The sequence below is a fragment of the Lolium perenne genome, chromosome 3, assembly GCF_019359855.2.
Source record: "Lolium perenne isolate Kyuss_39 chromosome 3, Kyuss_2.0, whole genome shotgun sequence".
NCBI lineage: Eukaryota > Viridiplantae > Streptophyta > Magnoliopsida > Poales > Poaceae > Lolium > Lolium perenne.
In genome coordinates this window covers 68487798-68505558 of record NC_067246.2, presented here as the reverse complement: position 1 = coordinate 68505558, position 17761 = coordinate 68487798, and the positions used below count along the sequence as shown (strand labels likewise).

General features: G+C 46.2%; 1 protein-coding gene and 1 long non-coding RNA gene across 3 annotated transcripts; both read right to left on the bottom strand.

Moving 5' to 3' along the window:
* Nucleotides 1-287: 287 nt before the first annotated feature.
* On the bottom strand, nucleotides 288-4312 carry LOC127339369 (uncharacterized). The gene is made up of 2 exons (XM_051365230.1): nucleotides 4157-4312; nucleotides 288-1109 (listed from the first exon to the last, which is right to left on the bottom strand). The coding sequence occupies exons 1-2, from the start codon at nucleotides 4310-4312 to the stop codon at nucleotides 399-401; spliced, it is 867 nt and encodes a 288-aa protein (XP_051221190.1). The 3' UTR covers nucleotides 288-398.
* Nucleotides 4313-7084: 2772 nt separating this feature from the next.
* Nucleotides 7085-11501, bottom strand: LOC127341594 (uncharacterized). Of its 2 annotated transcripts, XR_007875654.2 has the most exons (5): nucleotides 11152-11501; nucleotides 10086-11021; nucleotides 9461-9566; nucleotides 8774-8869; nucleotides 7085-7910 (listed from the first exon to the last, which is right to left on the bottom strand). It is a non-coding gene; the product is annotated as an uncharacterized lncRNA (long non-coding RNA). The 2 variants fall into 2 exon arrangements; XR_007875653.2 differs by having other exon boundaries at nucleotides 10086-11495.
* Between the last annotated feature and the right edge of the window lie 6260 nt (nucleotides 11502-17761).

Genomic DNA, 17761 nt, shown 5'->3' with positions numbered 1-17761 from the left:
TGGGGACCTGGCGGCGGTGCGAGCGGAACCCAGCCGGCGGCGCGTGCGGAACCAGCCGGTGGCGCGAGCAGACCTGGCCGGCGGCGCGAGCGGACCTGGCCGGCGGCGCGAGCGGACCTTGGCGGCGGCGCGAGCGGAACCCAGCCGGCGGCGCGAGCGGACCTGGGCGGCGGCGCGTGCGGACCAGAGCTCCAACGATTTGGACGGGAGACGCGTGAGGATAAGATGCACCGGTGGGACCCACGATTCGGACGGGACGCGCGTCGCGCAACCAAGGCGGAGGCTGGGAACGTTCCGTCCCCCGGGGGCGTTGAATCATTTTCCTAAATTTATCACTACTGGAAAACAATTTTATACAAATTTGAGAAAATGAAACAATAGCCAGGTCGAGGTACAGTTCAGACCCTCTGCTCCGGGGACACCTCGCGGAGATCCGTGCCGTCCGTCTGCGTCCGGCGGCCGGCGCCCGCACGGACGAAGAAGAAGTAGAACCCGACGGCTATGCAGGCGCTGGTGAACACCCATACGGCGACCTTGAACCCCGCGCTGGGCATGGCGTCGGCGACGCGGGCGGCGACGGTGTTGGCGAGCGCGACGGAGACGCACCACACGGCCATCCTGACCCGCCACCGCTCCGCCGCGGCCGCCGGCGCCGGGTCGTCGCGGCGCAGGAGGTCGAGCTTGGCGAGGCAGCAGTAGAGCAGCGCGATGAGGTAGTAGGTGACGATGACGAAGGCGAGGTTGCGCGGCCGGTGGCGCGACTGGTAGACGCCCCACGCGAAGCTGCCGGAGAGGAGGAGGAACGCGAGCGCCAGGATCGCCCAGTGGCCCCACCCCGGCCGCGCCGGGCCCTGGCCCAGCTGCGCCGTCTGCGGCGCCGGCCGGGTAGGATGTCGCCGCGGCGGCGGTCTCCATGCGCGCGCGCGCGCCGTTGCTGGGCGAGGTGGTTGTGGGGGAGGGCTCGGTCGAGGTGCCGCGCGCTGCTGGTGCCGGCGGAGAGCGTGGACGGAGCTCTCTGCACGTGCTGCCGCGTTGCGGTGAGCACGACGGGAGCTGGCAGCGGCTGGCTTGTATAGGACAGAGTGGCCGCAGATGCGAGGAAAGAAGAGCTAGCATGGAAGAAGCGGGGCAGATGGAGGAGAATGGGCAAGCGCGTCGGACTTTTAGAGCGTCGTCAGGTACGGCCAACGGCTGGACTTAAACTAGTGAACTGGGAACAAGTGGTACTTGACAGATTCGCAACAAAATCAGCTTGGTGATGATGAGAGCAGAGGAGCAATGACGTGGCGTCGAGGCAGAGAAGACGAGGAGTGCGGCGGTTGAGTGCCGATGCGTGCGTATCCGAAGACGGCGCTCACGTGCCGGTCGGTCGGTGGGTGAGTGAGTCCAGCTGCCGCGCGTGACATACACTGCTGAGACCGTAAACGAAAATATAAAGAAAAAAAAGATAAAGAAATCACAGCCTGTCGATCACGCGCCCGCGCTCTCTCGATCCAGAAATTAATCGCCGCGTTTCTCCATCTCTTTTATTCTCCCTCACGCACAGGACCCAAGGGCGCCCCTTTTCCACAGACACAAGAAAAGGGAAACGCATCCTTGGATTGGATCCAAATCTTCTCTCTACTATAAAAAGGCAATGCGACCGTGGTGCGTCTCGGGTCTTTTTTACTTTAGCCTGTATAAAATGAGAAATAAACCGGCCGTGTACAAAATCTAGACTTTTGCGATTTAGCCCCTCAACCCTATCCACTGAGATCCACTCCACCCCACCCGATCCTCTCCATCCTCTCTCAAGACGGCAGAACGCGGCGGTGGTGGCATCTCGAGCGAGTCCGAAGGGAGAGAGCCATGGTTGGTGTCACCATCACCGGAGAGACCAGTATGGATGGTAACGACGAGGGGAGGACTTACCGGCGGCCGCGGTGGCGCTCGGCATGGTCCGGCCTACCTGCTCGCCGGCCAAGTTCCCGCCGCGTTCAACCTGGTGCCCGGCGCGACCAACAACGATGCCCCGTGGTGATGGGGGCTGTCCCGCAAGCCTTTACTCCTACTGCTCGCTCAACGGCCAGGCCACCGCACCGATTTTGTGCCATTCTGAAACTTCTCCGAGAAAAAGCGGAAGGTGCTATCTATTCTGACGTTTTCAGAAGAACTGGATTACTGAAACGAAAGAGCTGACGTAGAGCGGTTCTTTATGTTTTTCTTTGCTTCATACTTTGGGAAAGACAGCTATGGCTTAACGTAAGTTCAGTTTTGAGTTGTCTGGACTGTGTGTGAGGACTGTATGTGAGGTATCTCCAAGGGAGCGATGCAAACGAGCGTCCGTTTGCAACTGTACGGTCAAAAAATGCGTCTGCAACCAGTCCAGCGGTTCAACACATTGTGACAGGGCTGTCCGCTAAATGCGGCCTAAATATGCGTTTTGGATGCGTTTCTGCGGACGTTGCGCAGCTGCGCCGCGTGACCGCTCGCGTGTGAGTGGACGTTTCGTCGAGTCTACCTGTCAGCGACCTTGGCTAAATGCGTCTTCTCAGCGGCGCCAGTACTAGCGACGAGGCATCGCTTCGTCAGTCCACGTCACGTTAATGGCAATACCTCGCCTGCCGAGCGGCCACCGCCCACCTCTGCCAACGAAGTTAATAGCGATGCCACGCGCTCCAGTGCCCTCGACTGCCTCCGGCGTATATAAAGAGGGGTTCACGCTCGGCTGCCTCATCTCATCTCCTCCCACACAAATCTTAGCTATCGCACAACCTCCACCGTAGCGCTGCCTCGCGTATGTCCTCCACCTTTGCCATGAGCAGGAACGGACGCGGCCAGGTACCGCGCCTCCACCTCAGACTCCACCTCCCCCGACCAACAACCCCGACAAGGAGAACGAGGATATCACAGACAATGTCATCGACCTAGCCATGGACGCGAAGTTCATAGCTGTCACTGAGCAGGAAGCAGAGGAGGAGCGGGCGGCCCATGCGGCGTTCGGCGCGGAGTAGGAACGCTGCAGGGAGGCGGCGGCCGCAGAGGACGCCACCGATGACTCCGACTTCGAGTGGGACTATGATGGGCCTGGCCCGGAGGAGAAGCCGGCGGAGCAGAGGGATTTAGTCGAGTCCTTTGAGACACTCAAGAAGAACAAGGATGCCGCCAAAGAGGCGCTGCAGTAGCGGAGTCTACAGGATGCGGCGGCCACCGAGCTCTCTCGGCCGCATGGCGGATGGAGCGGCGGGCATTTTCCCTCTTGGATGTTTCAAGCTTAAGCCTTTCTAAAGTGCCAATATGAAGTTTGCACGAAATTGATAGACGAGCTACATGGTACAAGCAACAATGCTCCAGAGAAAAGGTCCTCGCGCTTGTTAACAATTGTTTTCCCGTAGCAAAGCACGGGCATTCTGCTAGTACATTCTAAACTTGGAAAAACCTTAGAGATGTTTTCTGGGATGGAGAGAGCACATACTGTACATTCCAAAAATTGCAACATACGGATGAGGTATTGCTGAGACCGTCCCCGTTCCAAAAACACTACTTTATCAACATACCCATGTACTCACTCCATTCTACTTCTAGAAACAAAAAGAAAAATCAGCCAAAATGGTACTGCATGCATTTATTAGTACTTAACCTAGTACTATCCAAATTGGAGGAGAAAAACTGACGCCCGAGCTGAATATGTCTCGTTTAGGGCATCTCCAACGGGCGACGAATGGACGCTGTGCGACCGTTTGCTTCCGCACGAACCGGAAATGCGTCTGGAGCAGGGCGACGCGTCGTGTTCGGGGCGTCCGCAGCGACGCAAACGCGGCGCAAATATGCGGCCCGTTTGCGTCTCCGTGGACGCTGCGCGGTGGTGCCTAGCGTTCGCACGCTTCCTCCACGGGCCCGCCTGACAGCGACCCTAGCTCGATCGGCCTCGAATTAAAGCACATCAACCGCGCCGATGTCAATCGCCGGAGTGGCAACTACGCCGATCAACCCGCCAACCGCAGGAATGGAGCGCCGAACCACCACACGGAAGAGCAACTGCATGCCTCTTCGTTATATGCGCCGCCATTAATCCCCGCAGAATATAACCCCTGCGCCTGCTGTAATTCACGTCGAACCGCTTGCCAATCTTCTTCTTCTCCAACACCGGCTAGCCAGGCGTCATGAGCGACTACACCTTGCCGTCGGACTCGGAGAGCGAGGGCAAGCTGCCGGGATGGCGGCATTGATGGGAAACACCTGCGACGCCAAGCGACCCTGGCTCCACGCCGAGGGAGGTCGACCAGGACGGAGGCGCCGTTACCAGCGGCCAGGAGGAGGACGGATGCACCATTGGCAGTGATGGTGAGGAGGAGGAGGAGAACTCCGACGCCAAGTTCCCCCGGCTGGAGGCGCAGGAGGCGGCGGACGAGAAGACGGCGGCAAGGAAGGAGGCTAGGGCCCGGGCAAGGGCGCAGGTGGCGCGTCGTCGTCCGTTCACCGACGACGACGCCGCTTCGTCCGACTGAAACTCCTCCACAGACGCGTCGTCTGGCAATTCCTCTTCCAATGAGGAGGTAACAAGCAAGAGGCGCAGGAGTGAGAACGACAAGGAGCGAGGATGCGTGCGTGCGTATCCGAAGACGGCGCTCACGTTGGTTCCCTGGACGCCCACGCGCTCATCTCCATCCTGCTGACCTAGTCTGTGTCCATCGATCTGCTGCCAGCCTGGCTCCACCAAGGACCTCCGTTCGCTGCCTGCACGTCAAATTCATAAATCCATCCATTTTCTTCACCTCACCCTACACTGCGTACGTACCAACATAATTCTCTCGCGCCAAAGCCTTTTTCTTTCTTTCAAAAACAATCTACGACTAAAATAGTATATCGACATACATTCATAACCGGGTCAATTATTTTGGAGGACAGATGGGAAATAGCACAACATCTTTTCTTCTTTCTATCTACTCTCTCCGTCCATAAAAAGATGCCTTAGATTTGTTTCAAATTCAAATGTATCTATACACTAAAAAATGTATAGATACATCCAAATTTACACAAATTTCCCACACCTATTTTACGGTGGTCAGATGTATTACACAATAAAATTTCTACCTATCCATCCCACTTTTCTTTTTCTCTCGCTAACCTACAAGTAAAGTGAAGCTACACATCTTTTTTTTTCGATCTCTCTTGAGCAGCCACTTCCAGCTCTGACCGGCGTAATGCAACCATGCAATATAAAAAAAACGGATGCAAACCTCACCATTTCATTTTTCCACCTCCTTCTCCATTTTCATGGATAAGCAAGTTCAATCACAATTTTGACATGACCCATACAGATTTTCTCGACATTTCAGATCAAACAACAAAATAATACTAGAGAACCTGTCAAGTCATCTACTACATATAGAGCTCAACTTCCCAGACTCACAGCTTTAGCTCACCACATGCAACTCATCAACAAATAATCCAAAAAAGTGCAAAAGGAACCATTAGAATTAATGACAACAAGTTCTTGAAACTACTTCAGACCACTCAAACACTACAAGATTCCATCCTCCCAAACAATATGTAAAACACAAGCCGCCGCCGCCACCATGGCAGGTAGCAGCGCAGCCAGATCCATGCCAAGGTCGACCTCCTCCTTGGCTTGGCGCAGGATCCTCCCCTCCCCTTCCCTGCTGCAACACCACACACAAGCGCGAGGAGGAACAACCTGCTCACAAATAGCAATGAATCAACCAAGTCTATCACGGCCCAGTGCCCACTTGGAACACGAATAACACTGACAAATAACAACCATGATACTGCTTGGACAACTCCAGGCCAGCAAACGCCTTGTAGAGATACTACATGATCAACTACACAAAGAAATCACACGCAGGAACCAGAAACTTCCCTAAACACACAAGGAGTCGAAAATGAATGCCACCGCTGCCGTTGTTTAGTTCTCCCAGTTATCCTTCAAAAACAAGAGCAAAGCATTGCCAGGTCACCAAATAAAACACTGACATTTACAAACAACTCAGGTTATCAGATTGATAGAAGCAAAATGAGAAAATGAATTATGCAACTTGAACAAAAGCCATTTTAACCAAACCAAACAGCAGTGTTCTTTAAATACCCAACAGGAGCATCTAGTGCTCTTCTAAGCTGGCTGGGAAAGAGTGCAAGTGTGTTCATTGGCTAATAAACACACATGTATTCTTCATTCTTTTACTCATGATCTAGCAACCAAAAATACTTGAACAAAAACTTGCATTCCAATATGTATGTACTACTTGAACCAAAAGAGAGATCAACAAGTCCTACACAGCACAAGATGATTACAATGCCACCGCCATTACCAAATCCAAGCAACAACTCTTCTTATCAGATTGATAGCAAGTGAGGAAATGAAACCTCCAGCCTAAATAAAACTCAGTTGAACACACCCACAACAACCATGATACTGCTTCGAAAATGATGTAAACACAAAACTAGAGATTTGGATGCTAAACACAAATGAACTGCGCAACACAAAGATTAAGCTAATTTGAATATCCAGCACTGTGCATAAACAGGAAAACATTCGATCCACCGGAATCACAAAACAGGGATATGCTATCACTTTGTGCATTTTCAGCATCAGGTTCACAGCGGAGTCCTAGTTGAACTCCCAAGCACTATACGATCAGCGGGACTGTTCCTTGGGTTGCATAATCTAGAGTTCTTGAAACTACTGCAGCAAATATACCATGTGCAAGTGGTATATCACAAGAAGAGACTGAAAGCTAAAGGCAACAGTGAATACACTAAAAATAACACTGCAGGTTAAGCACAACAGGGAACACACTTCATTTCTGGCCAACCATACGAAACACTGACTACCAAAGACAGATGTATGTAACTACTACACGTGCAAACATAAAATTTCACAACCTCTCATCTCAACAACTCAAACAGTATCTCTACTGTATGTAATACATACGCCACGGTCATGACAGAACCAACCAGCCAGATCGAGCCGACGCAAGGCGCACAACTTAGCATGTTGGCGCTGGACGCAGGCACAGCCACATCATATCATCAATGGTTAATTAGCAAGAGAATTTAACATGGCCTTCACCAATTTTTAGGACAATTACATAACTGTTTGCTTTTATACTCACACACAGCTCCCGCGACGTGTAAATATAATAGTACTACAATTCAACTAAGAATTGCGAGACCAACTAAATGCAACTTCATGCGCAACAGAAAAATTTGCAACTTCTCATCTCAACAACTCAAACAGATTTACTACATAGCCCACGGTCATGACGGACCCAAGCAGACGGATCCAGGCGAGGCAACACAACAGATAACAAAGAGGAAACCATTAGCATGTTCATTATCAATCAACTTCACAAAGAGCACATCTTATCCGCCTCCAACACACATGCTTGTGCTAAACACAAGGCATATTGTCTGACTCACACGTCACTGGGTCCTCCAACTTCCAACTAGTGCAGCTACTGCTTTGCATGTCAATTAGTCATCCGCCTTTCCCTTGAACAAGAACAACACATGGTCAAGTACAGCAAAACTGGAGAATCAGCAAATAGTCAATATAGCCCTAATAAGTAACAGATCATAAGTGGGCAATATCATTTGAAAAAAAGAAGAAGCAAATAGCAGATTTCGATGTTCTCTCTTCTCATGGTACATAAGCAATCGGAACAGCAACATGACCTGGATGATGACGGCGGCTACGGCCTTGTAGGACAAGATGCTGGATCGGGATGCGTTACACTGCTCCAAAATATTCTCCATCGATTTGTCCGACCCATCTACTCCTTCTGTGGGCCTAATTTGTTCATGCTCTTGTCGGTTGACACGCCACTGGATGTGGACGCTGTCAGGCAGCTGCCTCCTTCACGTTGCTGGGCGGGAACAGGCCTCGGGCGCGTGACGGGGCATGTTCCATTCTATGCAGAAACATGTGAACACGCATGCTAGTAAGTATTAAAAAACAGCATCAACGCATATAGAGAGAGCACTTCAAGTCAAAGCTGCTAAAAGGCATAACAGATCCATTCAATACTGCATACACTAAAAGAGGCATTATGTTCAGAAAACAGCTCACATGGTGGCAAAAATCCTGCACTGACAAACTAGTAAAAAAAGGTAATCATGCAAAACCAACAGGGAAATATCATTGCCAGTGACAACTATACTGTTTGCAGTCCAATATGCAAAACCAAAACTCAATCCCAATTCTCATTTCCAATCACCGGGAATTCAACATCCCTGCAACTACTTAACTTAAGCTCCAATGGTACAAAAACTTGATGAACAACTAAAACCAGTTCGGTGGCAGGTTTGCAAAGATACACAGCATCAATGAGCAACCAACCATGCACACAGTTAAATAAAGCTAGCACAGCCCAAGCTAAAGCATGAGGCATCAATCTTGAAAGAATCATCTCACGATACAAATCCTAAATGACACCACAAAGTTCAACCACATACGACGTCACAATAGGCATACAGCGTCACAATAGGCACAACACATTTCAACCATATATAGAGCAGCAAGACCAACAGTGTTGCTAATGCACACATCAACAAAGCTACTGTACAATATATCCTGCTATTTGACCAGGGGCACATCAAGTTACTGCCCATATCACTAACTAGCACAATCGTTTACACTACATTCTCGTGCTGTAACTACACATCAACAAAATAATCACAGTATTCATATTCCTCCTGGCAGTAACCTACAACAACGCAACCTGCAAAATCTGCCGAGCATCCGGAAGAAAGACTAGATTTTTCAGCGGATTACCTTAGCCTCTGGACACAGGGACGAGCTGCCGACAGCGGCATGTGGCCGACGTCAATACAAGTGGGCAACACCGTAGTTTTGCTGTTTTACACTTCCCTAAGGACCAAGTAGATGGAAAAATCAGGTAAGCAGACCATCTTTGTTTGCCCAAACAAAATAATGACAGTCAAACTAAAGAAATTACAAACATGTACAGTTCAAGAGCAAGGGCTACAATTTGATTTATCCATATTGTAACTAACAACCTACATGACGAGAAGCAAAGACGACTAAAAGGTCAAAAGTGCAGCAACCCCACGGGTTCCACAAACAAATCGAGCATTTGCATGAAGATTCAAATAACACTAGGATTTTCATGGAGCATTATCCACAGTACATATATCCAGGCTAAAATAAAACATCCCAGCAGATGTTCTATGGTGCTGCCATATACAAGCAACTTTACTCATGAACTCGGAACCTAAATGCCCCAAAATGGTATCATACATGTAAAACATGTCAACAGAAATCATCTGCAACGCTGTGTTCACATAGAAAACAGACTTAGTCTACCAACAATTTTAAGAACACTTAAGAAAAATTCAACAATTATGAACCAAGCCACAAAAGGCGGAGCACAGAATCGGCTTCATGGAAATGGTACTACAGAGCACGTAGAGGACAAAGAAGGGAACCATACGAACTCACCGGTGGGTGGTGTCGCCTAGGCACTATGTAGTCGAGGCCGGGGGTGACAGACGAGCCTACGACCATGCATGAGGCACAGAAGGCCACGGCCGATATTCAACTTGCTCTGGAAGCAAAGGACAATATAAAAACTAGTCAGCAAGAATACCTACTCACGTCCAGAAATCCAGTCCATGGCAAAGTTAGAAACATAACATACTTCACCAACATGTTTAATCAACTAGTAATAAGGTAGACAAATAATCCTATAGTTAAGGTGCAGACGAAGAAAAAAGAAACCACAATCCTCACATTTTTACAAGAACTAGAATTTCCCATGGCAAATACATAGCAATCACTTAATCTGTAGCAACGTCCATTTTCTTTGTTGTCAAAATTAATTAGCTAGTTTGGACCAAAATTAAAATTGAAAAACAAGGCCTCCAAGTTCAGCAACCCCATGGGTTTCACAAACAAATCGAGCATTTGCATGAATATTCAAATAACACTAGGATTTTCATGGAGCAGTTTTCACAGCACATAAATTCAGGCTAAGATAAAACATGCCAGCAGATGTTCTATGGTGTTACTAGATACAAGCAACTTTACTAATGAACTCGGAACCTAAATGCCCGAAAAATGGTACCCGAGGGCAGTGTCACCGAGGCACTAGGTAGTCGAGGCTGGGGGGTGCCAACCAAGCCTACCAACATGCAGGAGGCGCAGAAAGCCATGGCCAGCAGCAACACGGCCAGAGCGCTCACCAGCAGCAGCAGGCCGCATTGGTGCATCAATCTCCAAGTGCAGTGACTTGAACAATTTCAACAAAACAAAGAAGACACTTGTGAATAATAACCATGAGCAACATATATTGAGAATTGTAAATAGGTGCAACTGGAACTTGGTTCACAGGGCTTTTGATGTAACCAGATAACTTGGTTGAACACAAATAGTGCAACTGAAATTTGAGGCATGTGTAGCTGTAGCACTAAGCTTCCTGCCCTTGCCAGATTATACCAATGTTAATTAAACTCCATAGCATGCTTAATAATAACTAAATCCTAATATTCAACTTGCTCCGGAAGCAAATGACAGAATAAAAACAAGTACAGCAAAGAATACCTATTCATGTCTAGAAATCCAGTCCATGTCAAAGTTAGAAACATAACATACTTCACCGACATGTTTAATCAACTAGTAGTAAGGTAGAGAAATAATCCTCTAGTTAAGGTGCAGACGAAGCAAACAGAAACCACAATCTTCACACATTTCTACAAGAAATGGAATTTCCTATGGCAAATACATAAGCAGTTACTTAATCTGTAGCAACGTCCATTTTTCTTTGTTGTCAAAGTTAATTAGCTAGTTTGGACCAAAAAAATTAAAATTGAAAAACAAGGTCTAAGATCTTTCCTTGCTATCCAATAGTTGATAATTGTTAATCTGATCCAAATCCTAGGAATAGAGTGGGATTAACGACGCCGTCGAGCCTGCCCATCCCGGACGACACCAAGCAGCAGCAACGCGTCCTCTCCCAGCCACACCCGCCGTCGTCGGTGCCGTCGAGCCAAGGGAGCCCTCCCTGCCGGTGGTGTGGTGCAAAATCGTGACATCGTTTCAGTAAGTAAAGATGAGAGGAGTTATCACTGGATATAGCGTATGGCAGCAAACAGAGACTCGAGCGCCAACCAAAGGAAGGGGAAAAAGTGGACCTTTGGATGATGCCGGACGGGGAGGGCATGGACGGACGGCGACGGCGAGGTAGGTCGCAGCGGCAGGGCGAGCAGCTACCGGCGCGCACCTTCTGTGCCTCGTCGTCGCGCACCTTGTGGGGGGAGCTACGGCCGCTGGTTCAAGCGGTGGTTAGGGCCGGCGCTGCAGAACGGGTTATGGCGCCGGCGAGGTCAACCGGTGGGGCGGCGTAGAATGCTTGCCGGAGGGGAGGAGAGGAGAGAAGAGGACGGCGGCATCGGGTCGGAGCTGGTGCAGGAGAGAAAGCGGCGGCGGCCGATCTGGCGTGGGAGAAAGGAGGATGGCGATTTCGCCATTTCCGGGTGGATTTCGTCTCGGGCTCGCCCGCCCACTCGGCCCAAGTTTTCTTCTCCCACTCGGCCCAAAACAGAAAACGGTAAAAGCAAAATTCAGCGCGGGAAAAAGATTCAGACATGTGCCCAAGACATACGTGGAATACGTGTTGGGTTAGCTACGTAAGAATCTGGTAAACGCAAGCCACTCAGTACACATTACCATTACTACACATTACTCTCTTTTCTTTACCTCCCTTGTAGAATAGGCCATACATGATTGTGACGAGGAACTCAACGATCTCATTTTCCTTTTCCAAAACTAGTTTGAAATAGTCAAGGAAATTCAGGGGTAGGTCGACCGCGTGGCCGGGTTGGGCCATCGGGGATAATGGTCGAACCACGAGTCAAGGCGGAAGGGATTGATCCATATGATCGCAAATTAGAGCGGTCGGAGATATCAACGTCGGCGGCGATTAGCATGGACCAGAGAACACGCAAACAAGGCGAGGAAATGATAAAAGAAAATACTTGTATACAAGTTAGGTGCGATGATTGCACTTATTCTTACCAATCGCATAACACTCGAGCACAAAAATTTAAACTGAGCTTCACTAGAAGTACATATACCGGAGTTGGGATTAATGAATCAAATAACTAATTACCATAATGGAATCAGGGCATTGATTCCATTATGGGCGTGTGAGGGCTTGACCTGAGGCGTCTTGGTTTGCCGGAATGAGCGTGGCGGAGATGGTGGCATGAACTATGATGGCGCTAGGCTATCTATAAGTCTCACTCCGGGGACATTGAGCATGAAACATTGTTGGTGCAAATGTGAAAATCCTAACAACGTTAGATTCATGATGAATAGCGTCGATGCGAGGTTATATTCCATCGATCCACTAGCTATGTATTTTCTTCAAACATACCTAACTTCCCCTTCCCTCCTCATGTGAATACGGAATTGGTTGACTTCTAGCAAGAAAATCGACATTCTTGACTCCCATGGTATGGCAACGCCATCAAGTTGACCTTCGTTGAGCGCAGCTGAGCCATACCATCTCAATTTTCATGGGGTACAAATATGGCCAGGTTATTAAGAGCGATGCAAAGAAGAAATAAAATATATCGCATATTGACTATCTTATAGTGCAAACTTTCGACTTCGAGGCCACCGACCCGACTTTTGCAAAGACTTGGCCTCTTTTAGGGTTTTTCATGTTCCTATGGCACATTGTAACACAAATAACAATGTAGACATCGTGGGGCCCGTGAGACAAAAGGATGCATGAAATCATGCGATAAAGGGTCAAGTAACCTTTCCTTTTGCATGGGGTCCTACTATGGGTATATAAGGCGGTTTAAAGATGAAAACCCAATACATAACTTTGAGATAACACTTCGCTCACATGCATGACTACCCCGCATGAACATATGCACTTATAAGAACTTCACCTCCTTTTGGGTTGTTCATATTTTTGTGACCTACTATAACACACAAAAAAGAGGAAGGTCACATGCAATTCACAACTTTTGATTAAAAAAAGCTAGAGGGTGCAGATGTCGAGGAGCCAGCCAAACAGGGGGCACATTAAATCACGTGAGGAAGGGTTGGGTCGAAAACCCTAGCCCTTCTGCATGGGTTTCTAATATGGGTATATAAATTTGGTGTAAAAGTAACATTTGATATAGCCTCGATAGTTGCACTTGCTTCGTAAACATGACCATCTTGAAGCAAGATTCTAGACTTATAGGAAAGCATCCACTTTGTGGGCACTCATCCAACTTTTTCTCTGGTTATATATCCACGATAGGTTGTTTATGAAATTTTTTGAAGGATTACTAATTATTATATGCTTCACATTATTATAAAATATTTGATATCTTATGTGCATAAAAGTTATATGTGTGCTCTATATTTAGTATCCCACGATGCGTAGTACTTGCACCAAAGCCTAGCCTATTAGGTTGAGCCACATTTATAGTAACAGTATAATGGAACGAGTTAGGAGCCCTCACAGCGCTTTGGAGACCTGTACCGTCCGATCTGATCCATCTACGTTCCAGATCGTTGCACTACCGGAGCTTGCCGCTTCATTAATTCGCAATAACTATGCCGGCCAACATTGAAGGGCGGCTACGCCGCGGGTTGAGCAGGGCATTTTCTGGTTGATCGGGCTGAAACGTGGAACTCTCAAACAGGCTAACATGTTTGTACCCAAGGCCCGTTCGCTCTCTCTCTCGCTCCTTTCCTATTCCGTTCCTCTTCCTGCAACAGATGTGATGCATACGCGCACGGCGGCGGCAAGGTACCGGCAGTGCAGGAGGCCAAATCCTTCCATAATTTCGTTCCGACTGTCGATCCTAATTTAGGTGTCCATGTTATTCGTTCAACCGGCCTGACCCAGATCTTGATCTCTTTATCCTCTTCACACAGGCAATTCGCACCACCGATTTCGACCTCTGCCTGCAGCACCCACCGCGACTAGCTAGCTCGCCCGACGGAGATGCCGCTAGACTCGGCATTCCCAGGCGCACTGTTGTCCAACGCCCTGGCGCCCTTCCGCATTCCCTCCACGCCGGCGGTTCCTCCCCTGCAGGTACGGCTCGCCTGACCCCCTTGTGTGATATGCTTACTTAATCCCCTGGCAACCACCAGCCCTATTTGCAGGAGATTGAAGTACTTTGGTAAGGACTAAAGATAAGATAAGAAAAAAATTGATTGCTAGACTATCATATTTGTTACAGGACCTACTCTCAATGTTTTAGTCGTTGAATCCTGATTCCAAGCCAATCTATATTAGTGCCATTTTTATTTATTTTTGCTACTCCCTCCGATCCATACTATTTACCACTAAAATATAGATGTATCTACAATTAGAATGTGTCTAGATACATCTATATCTATATTAGTGTAAGTAATATGAATCGGAGGGAGTATAATAAGATAGTGTACTAAATCATTGTATACTGAAAGAAGTTAGAGAACAGTTGAATGTCAATATTGACATTGCATCTTTCTCTCACCTAAATCAGTTAATGGTACTATGGTAGTCACTGAACCAGCAATATAGTTGCGCTATTTCAGATCAATTGAGAATTTTTCTTACACTGATTGAATTAATATATCTTGCAGCCACTTGCATCATCCCCAAGATGCTCCCTGTTGCCAGATGCATCTGCCGCTGAAGGTGGTGCTGTAGATCCGCGACAACAAGCAGATGTATAGCAATAGCAAGAATTTTACTTTTGCAAGTTCCAAAACTCCCTTGTTTTTTCTGGAAAAATTACCCTTAAAAATTCTAACTTTTGACTGTATGGTCTGATTCTATGTATTTAGTAGCCAGTGATAGATATTGATTTGATTAGCGCATTCCAATCACTAATCTATTTCTTTGAATTCAGTTTACTGGTCAAGTTTGCCCCTCGAGAAAATGGGTTATGCATGGAGAAGTGGCCTTGAGGTAACACATCTTGCCGTAGTTGTTTCCACATACCGTTCTAACATTTTGTATTTGGTCAAATAACGGAACTACTGTTTGTCCATTTGTACACATCCTGCAAATTAAGAAGAAATGATTATTAAATGTCTGCTACTTCCAGGGAATGTTCGTTTGTGGTTTTTTTTTATCCATCTTGATTTTTTTGTAGCAGATTATAGAAGTTAATATGATGGTTATCTATCGACGTTATCCTCTTGTCTTTTTCTACTGTACACCTCATGTTCAAGATGTGCACCTGATAAAATTGGAACGATACAATCAATAGAAAAAGGCATGCTGCTGGTTTGTTTTAGAATTTTAGGTTAGAGAATGGAGATATCTACTATGCAAGTTTAACTTGTTTCCAGAAGTAATAGGTTTGGGCTGGGAAATGTCAATTTAGAGCCTATACTTTAACGTCATTATATACCAGGAAGACCTCTTTCTCTTAGAGATGATCTTTTATTGGTGGTTTCTACAGAAGAATACAATGCTTATTTGTTTTGTTGTCTCCACAAGAATATGCAAGATATCAGGAGAAAAGCTGGTCTTACACACGACTATTCTTATGTAGACAATTCTACAGTCCTAGCAGAAATTATCTAAATTACTGGCTAGGAATAAAATATAATTGCTCACTGACTCAAGTTTTTCATATGGCATATGCAGGGAAATGAAGGAAAAGTTCACTTCCTTATGTCACTATTACATATTTACATATCTCGTGCAAGATAAGCAACTAGACCACTTCAGCTACACAAACTTTGGATAATCTCTTAAAGAAGTATGATCATCTAATTTGCGAGCTATCAAAATCTACGAGGCATTGTATCAAACTCGAACCAAAAAAGCTGCAAGTTCATAATAAACCAAAAGTCTCATAAGTGCACATATCTAGCAGTAGTTTGTAACTATTCTCTTAAAGGTGAGTTCATATACATCTCCCATATAAATTGTGCTCTCTCTAACTAAGTACTGTAAAAACTTTCCAAAAGCATTTGTTTTCTTGGATTAATCACCAAAACTGAAAACTAGAATTTAGGCTTTATATGCATTGGATTTAACTGAAAATGAGAGCTTAGTTTTTTCAACTTTCCAGCCCATCTGCTACTTCTATCTCATTCCCAGTTCTGTAAGATAGCATTTGCATTGTGATAAAATAGGTATGATAAGTAATAGTACGGTAAGCTCTGTAAACAATATTTTGGTATTATGTTAGTTCTGTGACATAAAATGCATATTTGACTGCTGGATAAGTAGTTCAAGCATTTCAATAGGCATATATTTGGTATCTACATCATGCTATGTTCTGGTACTATTTTACAAAATATATTTGAAAGGTTTACGGAAATGGTCACTGTATATAGATATCTTTTTTATAAGTATTTATTCTCAGCAATTGCAAGAACACCTTTCTGGATCTAAAATGAGGTTTTAATTCATTCGACGTTCACAAGGTTGCTTTTCTATTTTGATGGAAAAAACAGGAAGAGAAGCCATGCCTGCACTTAGCATGGTTGTTGTGAAATTAGCAACCTGGTGTTTCTTGTATTGTCCTGCCATCTACAATGGTCTAGCGATCTGCTCACTTCACATCTTGGGTAATACCTGTGATCAAACCTATTACATATTGCTCCATTGTTTCTTGTGCAATGTTGTGTCCATTGTTTGGATAGTTTCATTCCGTCGTGTTGATTTTTGTGATATTATACATCAAGCTATGAACATATACCTTTGCACTATCTACATCCAGACATTGTATCAAAATATTCAAGGTTCCTCAAATATTTATATTTTCTAATTATTACAAACAAATCCATGTTCTCTAGCATCGTGTATTTCTACTATTAATATTTTATCGTAAAATGGACGGGCGCGGCAACACGCGCCATCATGGTCTAGTAAGAATAGTGGTGGAGTCAATGTTCCATCTAAATACAACCTCTTCAATAGAGTGGTGGTAGAGTTTCAAGACATGTCATTGCTTGAGAAGATGAGCCAAAAGACTCTTCTAGTTTTAAGAGTGATGCAAAGAAGAAATGCAATATATCACAAATTGACTATCTTATAGTGCAAACTTTCGACTTTGAGGCCACCGACCCAACTTTTTGAACGATTTGGCCTCTTTTGGTGTTTGTCATGTTCTTATGGCACATTATAACACAAATAACAAGGCAGGTGTTGTGCGGCCTATGAGACAAAAGGATGCATGAGATCATGCGAGGAATGGTCAAGTACCCTCCCCTTTTGCATGGGATCCTACTGTGGGTATATAAGGTGGTTTAAAGAGCAAAAACCAATACATAACTTTGAAATGACACTTCGCTCACACGCATGACTACCATGTATGAACATTATGCACTTATAGTGCAAAAAAACCACTCCGAGTCCACATACCTTACTTTTGTAAGAACTTAACCTCCTTTTAGGTTGTTCATGTTTATGTGACCTATTATAACACAAAAAATAGGAATTTCACATGGAATTCACCACTTTTGATTAAAAATGGGGGAGGGTGCAGATTTCGAGGAGCCAGCCAGACATGGGGCACATGAAATCACGTGAGAAAGGGTTGGGTCGAAAACCCTTGCACTTATGCATTGTTTTCTAATATGGGTATATAAATGTGGTGTCAAGAGTAACATGCAATATACCCTCCATAGTTGCACTTGCTTCATAAACTTGACTTTATGGAGGGAAGATTCTGGATTTTGAGGAAAACATCCACTTTGTGACCACTGATTCAACTTTTCCTTTGGTTATATATCCTTGGTAGTTTGTTTATGACAATTTTGAAGGATTATTATTTATTA